General features: G+C 57.8%; 5 protein-coding genes across 5 annotated transcripts; 1 reads left to right on the top strand and 4 right to left on the bottom strand.

Annotated features, from left to right (window-relative positions):
- Window positions 1-581: 581 nt before the first annotated feature.
- On the bottom strand, window positions 582-3,136 carry B0T15DRAFT_316575 (uncharacterized protein). Its single transcript, XM_062863998.1, has 3 exons — window positions 2,171-3,136; window positions 937-2,098; window positions 582-880 (listed from the first exon to the last, which is right to left on the bottom strand). Exons 1-3 carry the CDS (start codon window positions 2,913-2,915, stop codon window positions 652-654), a joined length of 2,136 nt encoding a protein of 711 aa, XP_062717353.1. The 5' UTR covers window positions 2,916-3,136; the 3' UTR covers window positions 582-651.
- A 632-nt stretch (window positions 3,137-3,768) lies between these two features.
- B0T15DRAFT_544040 (uncharacterized protein) lies at window positions 3,769-5,399 on the bottom strand. The gene is made up of 3 exons (XM_062870039.1): window positions 5,169-5,399; window positions 4,654-5,107; window positions 3,769-4,596 (listed from the first exon to the last, which is right to left on the bottom strand). Exons 1-3 carry the CDS (start codon window positions 5,169-5,171, stop codon window positions 4,187-4,189), a joined length of 867 nt encoding a protein of 288 aa, XP_062717352.1. The 5' UTR covers window positions 5,172-5,399; the 3' UTR covers window positions 3,769-4,186.
- A 584-nt stretch (window positions 5,400-5,983) lies between these two features.
- B0T15DRAFT_441494 (docking domain of Afi1 for Arf3 in vesicle trafficking-domain-containing protein) lies at window positions 5,984-8,934 on the top strand (the record flags this gene model as incomplete). Its single annotated transcript, XM_062865920.1, has 3 exons — window positions 5,984-6,826; window positions 6,887-8,134; window positions 8,203-8,934. 3 exons carry the CDS (start codon window positions 5,984-5,986, stop codon window positions 8,626-8,628), a joined length of 2,517 nt encoding a protein of 838 aa, XP_062717351.1. The 3' UTR covers window positions 8,629-8,934.
- Window positions 8,665-10,016, bottom strand: B0T15DRAFT_316354 (carbohydrate esterase family 1 protein). Its single transcript, XM_062863995.1, has one exon. It carries the CDS (start codon window positions 9,850-9,852, stop codon window positions 8,965-8,967), a length of 888 nt encoding a protein of 295 aa, XP_062717350.1. The 5' UTR covers window positions 9,853-10,016; the 3' UTR covers window positions 8,665-8,964.
- On the bottom strand, window positions 10,017-10,699 carry B0T15DRAFT_316353 (uncharacterized protein). Its single transcript, XM_062863994.1, has 2 exons — window positions 10,414-10,699; window positions 10,017-10,341 (listed from the first exon to the last, which is right to left on the bottom strand). Exons 1-2 carry the CDS (start codon window positions 10,602-10,604, stop codon window positions 10,182-10,184), a joined length of 351 nt encoding a protein of 116 aa, XP_062717349.1. The 5' UTR covers window positions 10,605-10,699; the 3' UTR covers window positions 10,017-10,181.
- Between the last annotated feature and the right edge of the window lie 926 nt (window positions 10,700-11,625).

Raw genomic sequence — 11,625 nt, 5'->3', positions numbered from 1 at the left:
GAAAGCTGATTAAGCATCCCGAGTCTATACCTTACATAACATCCATACAGCCAGGAACCATGAAACAATGAGTAAGGAAGCCCGTGAAAATGCACCGTTATTGTGTCATGGGGGATGAGAACGTGATGGAAATGGGACACAGCTCCCTATCGTCTACCTGTGGATGCGTGGGGCCGAGAGGGCGCCTAGTAGTGTCGTGAAATTATGATGACCCAACGCCTCCTCCCGATGTGTGATGAACAGGCCAGTAGTCTATGCCGAAACAAAAACATAAACAATCTTTTCGGATGATGGCAAATCCCAGCGGTGCTGTTAGCCCCTCAATGCTGTGCGACAGACCGCCCGCCTCATCCGTATGCAACCGTACACAGCGGCACTTCCCACCATCAGCACGCCCACGAGAGACGGAGGGAGTAGCACGACAGCAGCGGCAAGCAGCAGCCAGAACCGACGCAGCCGCTCCAGCTTCCTGTTCCTTTCTTCCTCGGCCTCGGACCGCCAAGCCGCCTTGATGCCGCTACTATCCCCGTGGGACCATTCCCGAGTCTGACTCCGATTCTGCCGCCGGCTGTTGCGCCCATCCTCAGGCTCACTGTCTCCGCCCCAATCACTACCATCGTCCCCGGTTTCTTCTCCTTCTTGGTCGGATTGTCACGAGAAGTGGAAGCTCTGGGAGAACCCGCCTCTGCCGCGAGGACGCTCGTTAAAGTTGAACCCGCCGCCACCTGGGAAGCCAGCACCTCCGGCGAACGGGCCGCCGCCTCCCATGCCTCCCATCATCGAGAACAGGATCTCAGGATCGATGCCGCCGCCCATGCCACCGCCAAACATATCGGACGGGTCCTGCAGATCGACGCCGCTATCATAGCGCTCGCGCTTCCTGCGTTTACTGTTAATAGACAGCAAAGTGCATATGCCAGGAGCGAGGGAACTTACTGAGGATCACTCAGCGTCTCGTATGCTTCGCTGATGTCCTTGAAGCGAGCCTCGGCATTGGCGTCTCCGGGGTTCTTGTCCGGATGGTGGACGATGGCCAGCTTCCGGTACGCCTTCTTGATTTCCTGCTCGGTGGCCGTCTTCTCGATGCCCAAGATCTTGTAGTAGTCTTTCCTCTGGGACTTCTTAAGCTCCAACTCAGCCTTGCGGACTTCCTTGGCGATCGTCCGGTCCTCGGGATCCAGCTCCTGGATGGCCTTCCACTCCCGCACGGCCGCCTCCCACTTCTCGGCTAGGCCCAGCGCATTGGCCTTGGTCTTGCGGGCCTTGATGTACTGGGGGTCGAGGCTGATGGCTTTTTCGCAGTCGGCAATGGCATCGTCGTACTGCTTGAGCTTGATACGGCACAGTGCCCGGTTTTGCAGGATCTTGGAGTTTGTCCCCTTGTTGGTAGGGTCAACCTCCAAGGCGGACGTGTACACGTCGAGGGCTGCTTGCCACCGCCCAGCCTTGTACTGCGCGTTACCCTCCTCCTTCATCCTATCCAGCTTCTGGACGGTCCGGAGCCACTTGACCGCATCCTTGAAATCAGGATCGCAGCTGAGTGCCTTCCGAAAGTGCTGTACGGCCTTGTCGTTCTCCCCTTGAGAGTACAGCGCCCGGCCCCGCAGAACCAGAGCCTCCGGGTCCTGGCTGTTCAACCGCAGCAGCGACATGGAGATGTTCTGGACCTCTCCGAGTGAGTTGGCGTCGCCCATCTTGAGGAGGGCGGCGCCCCGCATGAGTTGCCACTTTCTCGGCTTCAGCGCACCAAGGCCGAGCAGCTTCTCCGCCATGTCGAGCGGGTACAGGACCATGGATGCAGCCGTGCCATCCTGGAGGGCCTGCTGTGCTGCTCTGACATGGCGAAGCATTTCCTTGGCCGGTGCCATATCCTTCGCTGACGGCGGAGGCTGGATGCGGCCAAATGTGGCGATCGCCTCTTCGGGCTGGCCCAGGCTGGTGTAAATGCGCGCCAGACGGAGAAGAATCTTGGCGTTGTGCGGGTCCAGGTCTACAGCCCGCTTGCAGTCCTCCAAGGCGTCGTTGTACTTGGCTGCGGACATATACGCTGCAGCCCGATTGCCCAGGTAGGTGGCGGAGTTGGGTTGAAGGACAACAGCTGGTCATGTAGGTTAGCCGACCGAGCACGAAGCTATCGTGGTACAACCGCCGATTATGTCGGTTGACTCACCCTTGGTATAGAACTCAATAGCATGGGTGTAGTCACCCGCCTTGAAGAACTTGTTCCCTTCATTCTTGAACGATTCAGCCTGCTCAGCGTCTGTTTGTACCGGGCTAGACCGCTGGGATCGGTGGGGTGGTGGAGGGGGAACTGCTTCTTCAGCAGCGCCGTTCGTCGACGCATCACCTCCGTTTGGCACGGGCATGCTGGGCATCGTGGGCATCGTGGGCATCGTGAACGAGTTCGGGTGCGAGGGAGGGTGAGAGTGTCTCTGCTTTTGCAGAGGCGGCGGCGGCTGCTGCTGCTGCTGCTGCTGGGGCTGGGGCGGCTTCTGCTGGAGCGGCTGCGGTGGCGGGGAGGAGGGGGTGGCTCCGTTAACGGGTTCCTTGTCAACATCCATTGAATTCCAATCGCGAGCGCTCATGGCAGCCAATTCCGACAGCCGCCTGCGCTCCTCGGGAGGTAGGTTGAGGGGGTGGGTGTCGGGGTCGACCTTTTTTCGGCGGGAGAGCCCGGCGATGGTTGCGTGCCGCCCAAGCGGGCGAGAGGTGCGCACCGACTGCGGCTTGGAGTCACGGGAGGCCGGTGAGGTGGGGCGCTGGGAGGAGGCCTTTTTGGTCGGCGACCGGGAAGGCAAAGATTTGGAGGGCGATTTGGTGGGCGAGGGAAGCTGCGACTCGTGAAAACCGGTGCTTTCGTCGTCCTCCTCGGCGGTGTTTGGCTTCTTGGACGATATTTTAGAGAAAAACTTCATTTGCGAGGTATTGCACTAAAAGCCGTTACTCCCGGGGTCCCGATTGTTGTAATGCGGTTGGTCCCGCAGTGAAGCGTCCAGCGGCGTGACTTCCCGGCAAGGTCAGGCAATGTATCACTGCCGTTGCATAAAGGCGAAAATAGCAGGAGGATTTGGGGGAAGGTACGAAGCGCCGGGTATCCCAGGTTATTGGGGCGGGTTGCGCATGCAATTGCTGGGCAACCTCGACTTTTTTTTTTCTCGCAACATGCGCGGGCAAAACCCGAGGAGGGAATTTCCTGGCGCACTTAAGCGGGCGAGGTGGGAACTGGTGAGTTTGGAAACGAGTAGAAAGTTGGGCAAAGTCTGGAGGTCGGGGGCGGTTCAGAAAACCGGCAGAACGAAGGCAACAGGGTGATCAACCCATCACGCTTTGGAGAATTGGAAGGGTTTAGACGATTTCTCAGCCTTCAGGCTTTTTGTGCTTCTTGACTTGCGATTCGAAGAAATATTGGAGCTGGCTGGGGTTGCTCGGGTTGCTCTGGAGAACTGCCCAGCACGCCAAAAGAAAGTCATTCGTCAAAGCCCAGCGCTGCGCGTGGAGATGTGCCTGCGGGGACAGCGGGTTTGGATCCGGTCCTTGTTGGGCCGCTTACCATGGTATCATGGTATCAAGGTTCAGCGTGGAACCATGATTGACGAATGCATTCATCTACCGGGGCATGTCAGTAAAAGCATTCAACGTTGTAATCGGATGGCTGGCACGCCGATTCTCGAACCTTCTGTGGGTCGGGCCGTTCCAGCTCGGACAAGATTATCTAACATTCATTAAGTGTCATTTGCTTTTAAGCGGTGTCGACCCACGGCAGGTACTATAGTTCAGGTACCTAGTGAGAATGAGCATTCCACGTCACTCACTGTCAGAGGCTGTGTTCCTACACTAGTGCACGACTTCCCCATAACGAGTGAGGACAGAAATAAACCGTCGATACGGCCCAATCACCCAGCGTTTCTTGCTGGTCACCTATGACAACATCAACAAAAGGCTAAAAGGGTGCTAGCCGCCGATTGCGCATGAGGTGATCTGTGACAGCCACAGCGCAAGGTGCTGATCCGTCATTCATTGGTTGAAGAAACCGTTTGTTCGTCCCCAGCGGCCCCGAAATGATAGGCTCAAACACTCATCAAGTAGCATTCCCTACTGATACAACGTCCCAAACACCCAATGAACAAGTCGCATATGTTGATAGTCGTTCAACCCCGCCAGGACTCTGCGAACACCTGGTTGGTGCTCACGCGTCCTCCGCATCTTCTGCAGCCTGCGCAGCCCCTGCATTTCCTCCAACAATGGTGTTTACAAAATCCTGGTACCTGAATACCTCACCCCGCTTGCCTGTGACCGTGCTCTTGCTGAAGGCTCTCCGGGCAGTAAAGCCAGCAATGACTTTGTCGACATCTAGCGACGTGAGGGGCTGCTGGCCCGGCTCCGGCGCTGTGTGCAGCAGGGCATCCCGAAGCTCCGTGACGTCGATTTGGCCGCTGTCATCGTCATCAAATGCCGAGAACGCTGACAGTAGCTCGGAGCTTGGTGACAAGGCGGCTAGTGACGTCGATATTGAGCTGAGGAACATGGCCATGGTCATCTGTTGCGCCCCTGACGCCGGGAAGAAGTACGAGACGTCGGACGCGCTCGACGGAAGTCCTGGTGTGCCCTTATCAGCCGCTGCATCAAAGACAAGGAGCATCAGAGTAAACTTACCCAGCTGATTGAGCATGTCCGTCACATCTTCCCTAGTTACGAGGCCGTCGCTGTCGCGATCCAGGATCTGAAATGCTTCCCGCATTGTCCGGGTCTGCGAGGGCTGCAGCTGAGATAGGGCGTTCCCGTTCCCATGCCCTACCGTAGCCGTACTCGCCATGACCGGCCGAGGAGCGCTACGCTGCGGCTGCAGCTGTTCATCCGGGACATCTTCCACTGTCGGGCGCGCAGGGAGTTTTCGGAACTCGGGCTTAGGACTCGTGGTAGCCGGGCTGCTCTCAAACTTCGCGAGGACGTCGGCAAGCCCTCCCTGTTTGGTTGGGGACGTAGATGGTGTGGTCTGCCGTAGAGTTGAAGGTGATGCCGGTGAATGTGGTGATACTGGACGCCTAAACGGCGAGGACCGCTGAGACCCTAACCCCAAGGGAGACGGCTTGTATGCTGATGGCATCGACTGCATCTTGGTGAGCGTTCTGCGCCGGAAAAAAGACAGTCGCTCCTTGGCAGTATCTTACCATCTCTATCTAAGTGGCGTACTTGCAGTGAATTGCCTTGAGGATGTGTAAGTGTTGGAAAGCAGTGGCTCCCGCCCGGTCGTAAACAACGTGCGCCTAATCAACGGTCGACCCGGTCTCCAATGTCCCGAGGAAGTATTGCAATGTGAATCACGAAACTGCAGAATTGTGCTGAGTCTGGCTGATGTTTCGTTATCGCCCTTGGAGTTGATCCGCTGTCAAAGATGGAAGCCGATGGCAGGGAGGAAAGTAAACAGTGGGGTGCCTGTGACCGGGCAACAAGGATGACGGCAATGGGCCAGCCACAGCGCAGTTCCAATGCACAATTTGTGGCTTTGCATTCCGCGGGTTTTGTGGCTAGAGCATCCGTGTTTCGGGGGGGACAGGGGTCCCAGCCAAATCGGCCCCTCCAACGATGCGACCCCAACCGAGCAAGGGTCTTGAATCCCGTCCCCAAAAAGGGGGGACCAGGGTGTGCATACGATTAGCGGAGCACCTTTGCAGACAGAGCTGCAGCTGACTGAGTTTCGGCGCGTCACCTTCCCGGAGCTGCTGATACGGCAGCCGCCCGAAAGTTTCTCGGGGTTTCTACTTCGTAGAGCCCATTGCTTGCCATTGACTCTGGCTACACTCGACATCCTCGCGGCCGACATCCTGATCCGAGAAGTCCCACCACAGTAGCCCATACTCTCTCCCTTTAACGGTACCCGACGACAGGACAGGCCCAGCGGAAGTACAGGCATAGAGGGGATTGTGTGATTTGGGACAGGCCGGAGGAGCAGAGTGAGAGGGCAGGCGGGCTTCGGTGCGCGGCGATGGCGACGGGGCAGCACGGACTCGCTTCTCTCCGGCGAACCAGCAGCGTAGCCAATTACGCCAATAGTGCGGGGTCGCGGCATCGAAGATCGTTCTCAACAATCCCGCCGTCACGGTCCAACGAGATACTACAGACGACTCGCCCAACACGCTCCCCGCAGCCGCCGGCCGGGATGGCGTCCACATCAGATGTGGACAGGACGTCGGATCTAAGCGCGAAGGGCATGACGGCTTCTTCCGGGATCTCGTCACAACATAGTTCACTATCCGCCAATGCACAGCCCCGCAACGATGGCGCGGGGCGCCGGCGCCGGAGGCTGCGCTCGCAATACCCGCGCGGGAGCAGCGAGCAGCACGTGGAATATATCCTCGTGGCGTCCTTCGATATCGACCGCGGCCCCGTGATGGAACACCAATACCCGGTGGCCATCACCGGCGACGAGCACATGCTCGCCGAGCTCATGCTCCCGGACCAAGCCCACGTAAGGAACCAGGATTGGACCATCTTCTTCCTGCACAAAGACACAAGCCAAGAGGAGGATGATGCAGAACGGCGGGCCAAGCAGGAGAGGCGGGCCCGGCGGAACAGAAAGCGTGATCGGGCTAAGGGTATAATACACGAGTCGGACGACGAGGACGACGAGGCCGGGGGGCTTGACGACGACGAAGACGACTGGGACGATGACGTGTCAACCGATAGCGAGCCGGAAGGCGGCGAGGGCCCGCCACTGGTTTATGTGCTCAACCTCGTCAATACAAAACAGGACAAAACGGTGAAAAGAGGTGCGGTGGTAAAGGCGATGGCGATATGCACCCGGCACCCCTTCCTGCATATATACAAGGTCAGACCCGGCCCGTTTCTCCTTCGTCGTCACAGCAGTGCTCCCTAACTCGCCCGCCAGCCGCTTTTGTTGCTAGCACTAGAAGAGTATTTCAAGTCTCCGGTGCCCGAAACGCTGGCAATGCTCTACAATGCCGTCAACGAAATGGATCTGTCACTGATGCCGAAGCTGAGCCATCTCGAGAGACATCTCTTGCAGGCCAGTGACAACAAGGATCTGTTCGTCGAGAAATTCGAGCAGATGATCCAGGCCCGGATCGCCGAAGAAGCGGGAGGGGAGGACGTCCTCCAGCCGTTCGACGCCAGCAACGAGCCGCCCAAGCGGCCAAGCATCTTCCGGTCAGGCTCCCGGGCGCACATTGAAGGCCACGCGGCCTACGTGGTACCCAGGGACACGCATGAGTTCGAGAGCAAGGTCATGTACAAAGGGATCCCCATTCCGATCAAGGTTCCCGTGGCCGTCATGCCCGAGATCGTCGGCGACTTCTCCCTGATCAAGCTGATCCAGAACTTCTCCGACCCTCATACCAAATCGCCACAAGCCTTTCCCCTACACCCTCATCTCACGACAAACGGGCCCAACACCCATCCCATCATCGTGCTCATCAACGCCCTTCTGACGCAGAAGAGGGTCATCTTTCTGGGACACAACATGCCCTCCGGGGAAGTGGCCGAGGCGGTTCTCGCGGCGTGTGCGCTGGCGTCGGGCGGCATCCTCAGGGGCTTCACGCGGTATGCGTTCCCGTATACGGACCTGACCAAGATCGACGATCTCCTGAAGGTGCCCGGGTTCATCGCGGGCGTAACAAACCCGACGTTCGAACACCATCCGGAATGGTGGGATCTGCTCTGCGACCTGCCGACGGGGAAGATGAAGATCAGCAGCAAGATCGAAGCCGCTCCCATCACGGAAGGGCTCGTGTACTTCCAGCAACAGAACCCCGCGTACGCAAACCTAGTCCATAATTCGTCCAGCAGCGGATCCTCCTCCAACGACCTGACGGGCGATGCCGCGTTCATGGCGGACATTCTCCGGAGCATCTCCACGCGGGCGGGCGAGCGAGTGATCCGCGCCAAGTGGCGGGCGTGGGTGCTCAAGTTCACTCGCATAGCCGCTGCGTTCGAGGAGAGCGTCTACGGCGCCAGCGCGCTGTACATCGGCAGCGACGAGCAGGAGGCCCGTCTAGCGGGCGCCCACGGACACGGCTACGTGTGGGTGGACGAGGCGACCAAGGCGAAGGAGCTGGCGGGGAATGTGACGAGGATTGAGGGCTGGCGGAACACGAGGAGCTACTACAGCTTTATCCAGGTATGTACGCGGGATGAGATCTTCACGTTCAAGAATAGGGTCTTGGCTAACGTGTCTCCCTCCCTCAGGACGTCGCCCAGTTGTACACGATCCGCCCGCTCAAGGGCCTCGACCTGGCGCATCTCCACGACCGGCTCCGCGCGCAGCGGCTCACGCCGGCGCAGAGCAAGGAGATCTACGACACACTGGCCAAGTACGTGCGCTCGTACGACGAGATCTGCCTCCTCCTGAGCGTCGCGCCCGAGTCGCAGGCGGGACTCTTCTACATCGCCCTCGGCCTGTTCCACAAGGATCGCGACGTGCGCTTTAAGACGGCCGAGCTACTAGAGCGCGTCGCCGAGCACGAGGCCGGGCGGCACTGGTGGCGCGCGCTGAGCCGCTTCGAGAAGCTGGCCTATGTGCGCATCAAGCGCGAGGCCGAGGCCGAGATGAAGGCCAAGCTGGAGAAGGAAGAGAGGGACGGGTTTAGTCCCGTTGAGAGGAGGATCAGTTGAGTGAAAGGGGTGGATTGAGTGAACTCACTTGGGTAGCATCGGGCGCGTGATTGGGATACTACTAGTGATTAGAATCATGGATTTGGGTTGGCATTGGGGCTGGCTCCTCACCATCCGATTCTTTTGCATGTAGGGGGGCAATGAAGTGAGTGATGGGTGAGGTATACCTACCTTACTTATGTACCTGGTTAGAGTTTGTGTTTCTTCTGGGCTTATTCTGGCCGTTTCAGAGTTGCTTAAAATACCCCATTTTCCGACCTCAATCGATATACCCTCATCCGCCGCCCTCTTTGAACCGAGCGTCAGCCCCTACAACCCCTACAACCCCTACAACCCCTACAACAATCCCAAGTATTTCGCCGCGTGGTTGACATGGTCATCGCTGAAGGTGGCCATGAAGTAGTACGAGTGGTCGTAATCCTGCTGATACCGCACCGTCAACCCCTCCACGCCCGCCTCCTCCGCGGCTTTCTCCAAGTTCTCCGGCAGCAGCTGGCCCTGCTTATAGAAATTATCCCCCGTGCCGACATCGACCAGCGCCTTCAGATCCCCTCCCTTCCACCCCCTCACCAGCTCGGTCGCGTCATGCTTCTTCCACTCCGCCTCCTTGTTCTCCGTGCCCAGGTACCCGCTAAACGCCTTCTCGCCCCAGGGGCACTTGCTCGGGTTCGCGATGGGCGCGAACGCGCTCACGCTCTTGTACATGGCCGGGTTCTTCAGGTACAGCGTCAGCGCGCCGTGCCCGCCCATGCTGTGGCCCGTGATCGACACCCGCTCGCTGTCGAGGTACTTGCCGTACTCGGCGTCCCCGAAGAGAGTCGCGGGAAGCTCGCGCGTGATGTAGCTCTCCATGCGGTACCCGCCCTTCCACGGCTCCTGCGTAGCGTCGATGTAGAAGCCCGCGCCCTCGCCAAAGTCCCATGCGTCCTTTTCCCCCGGCAGGTTGAGGCCGCGCGGGGACGTGTCTGGGTACAGGATGGCCAGGCCGAGCTGGGAGGCGCGGTGCTGGAAGAAGCCCTTTTCGGAGCAGTTCTCCGGCGTGCAGGTTAGGCCGGACAGGTAGATCAGGAGGGGCACCTTTCTGGTGTTGCCCTGTGAGGAAAGCGCTTGTGGCGGGAGGTAGAGGTTTACGGCCATCGGGGTGCCGGTTGTGGTGGACTGGTGGGAGAGCTTGAAGAGCTTGCCGCCGAAAGAGGCGATTGTCGCTTTGGTTGTGAAGGCCATTGTGGTGTGTGTACGAAGGTATTGCCCGGTGATGAATTGGTGTTTGGAGGGAGTTGAGAATGGAAAGGGTTCAGATGTGTTTGAACTTGACTTGTGAACTTGTCGAGAATATGGGGGGATTAACACTACTGCATTAGCTCAAGGTAAGGTATCTCTGCTATGTATAACTTCCGAATGCCAAAGCCATCGCCGGAACCCCACCTCGATTGACTGCCGATGGCGGGGTAAACGGAGGGTTTGAAACGGGGCCCCACAACGTTCTGCCTCTGCCGCCTCGACCAACGCCGAACACCGATGCCAATGCCGAGTTCGGACACCACCAAGGTGCTTCACTGGTTTGCTTCCGCCGTTGTATTGCGGTGGCAGTCAAACGACGTGATGTACTTGTTCCAACCGACCGCCGTAAGGTTGAACTTGTGCGGGTAGTCGAAACTCACGGCTCCCATGGTGCAGCCCGTTGGTGAGCGGCAGATCCCGCCGCATTCCATTCTGCAACGGCATTCAACATCAGCACAACCCGCCAATACATATGGTGGCTTGACTTTGGTAGGTGACTCTTACATGTATGGATAACAGTAAAAGGCCTCGCCATCAGGCGCAAACGTAGCCGCGTTGTTGATGAGCCCGGCGGGCAGGTTGTAGCATTTCTCGAGCTCGTAGACGGCATATTCACAGTGGCCTTTGGCATTGGCTTCGTTGCAGATAAGAACCTGTTGCGATCCGTGAGATTTAGACTCGTTTGTTGATCCCATATCGGGTATCTGAAGGTTTGTCCACTTACACCCCCTAGTTCGCGCCGCTCGAGAGGCACGGCTTGCACGAGGCAGGCCATGAGGACGGTCAAGATTGTCGTGGTGGGTAGCATGGTTGCTGCAGGTCTGGCACGCGGTTATGGTTGATTTGTCACTGTGAGTTTCCTTGAACTGCTCCTGAGATCCCTTCTTATAAGGGCACCGCCAATTCAAGTATTGGTGCTAGGTAGGTCGGCAGAAAAAGCCAACAGGAGCGTGCCGATCTTTCTCCCACACCATGGACGACTTGTTCTCTCTCGGACTGTGCCACAATTGATGCTGAGGAACCAAGACAGCTCACCTTGTGCGCGTCGAGTGGCCGGGAACACGTCATATCCACCAGGAATGGGAAACGACGAGGTTGGTTCCAATTGCTGGGTTTGCACCCGAACCTAGAGGTAACGTTAAGCCTGCCAGCAGGTTATCCATCATGGAGATGTCGTTTAACTAGTTCGAAATGGGATCTGCAATGAAGATGACTATATTGGGAGGATGGCTGTTGATCTTTGTTCCTGTGATCCTTTGACATGGGGGGAAGGTCAGTGCCAATGAGGCAACATCTAACGGTCCTTATCGATAAAGCGCTAAGCTGCCGGACAGTGCGACGCAATAAACTAGTACTACTAGGAGCTTGAAGCTCAAGTCGTAGGTAAGGTATCCGTTCAACGTCATACATCACCCCGTAAACATCAACAACCAGCCTGTCTGGCACAACAGGCCAACATGGCGTTTTTAAATAACCTCGACTTCACGTGATGCTCCTCTAAATCTCCGGCCAGGTTCCTTGACGAGCTCTGCACTTCCTTCCCAAGTTCCATGTGCGTTAGCCGGTTCGCGCATGTGCGCTGGACGCCACTGGCGGTAGTGACGCAGAGCGGTATGTGCCTGATTATACGCAAAGCCCAGACCTGATGATCTCTCTCCTTCTAGGGAACTCGTAGACTTGTCGACCCGTTCTATCAATTCCCTAATGGTATATATA

Source organism: Chaetomium strumarium (genome assembly GCF_033439665.1).
Source record: "Chaetomium strumarium strain CBS 333.67 chromosome Unknown B0T15scaffold_8, whole genome shotgun sequence".
NCBI lineage: Eukaryota > Fungi > Ascomycota > Sordariomycetes > Sordariales > Chaetomiaceae > Chaetomium > Chaetomium strumarium.
This window is presented reverse-complemented; position numbering and strand designations above follow the sequence as displayed.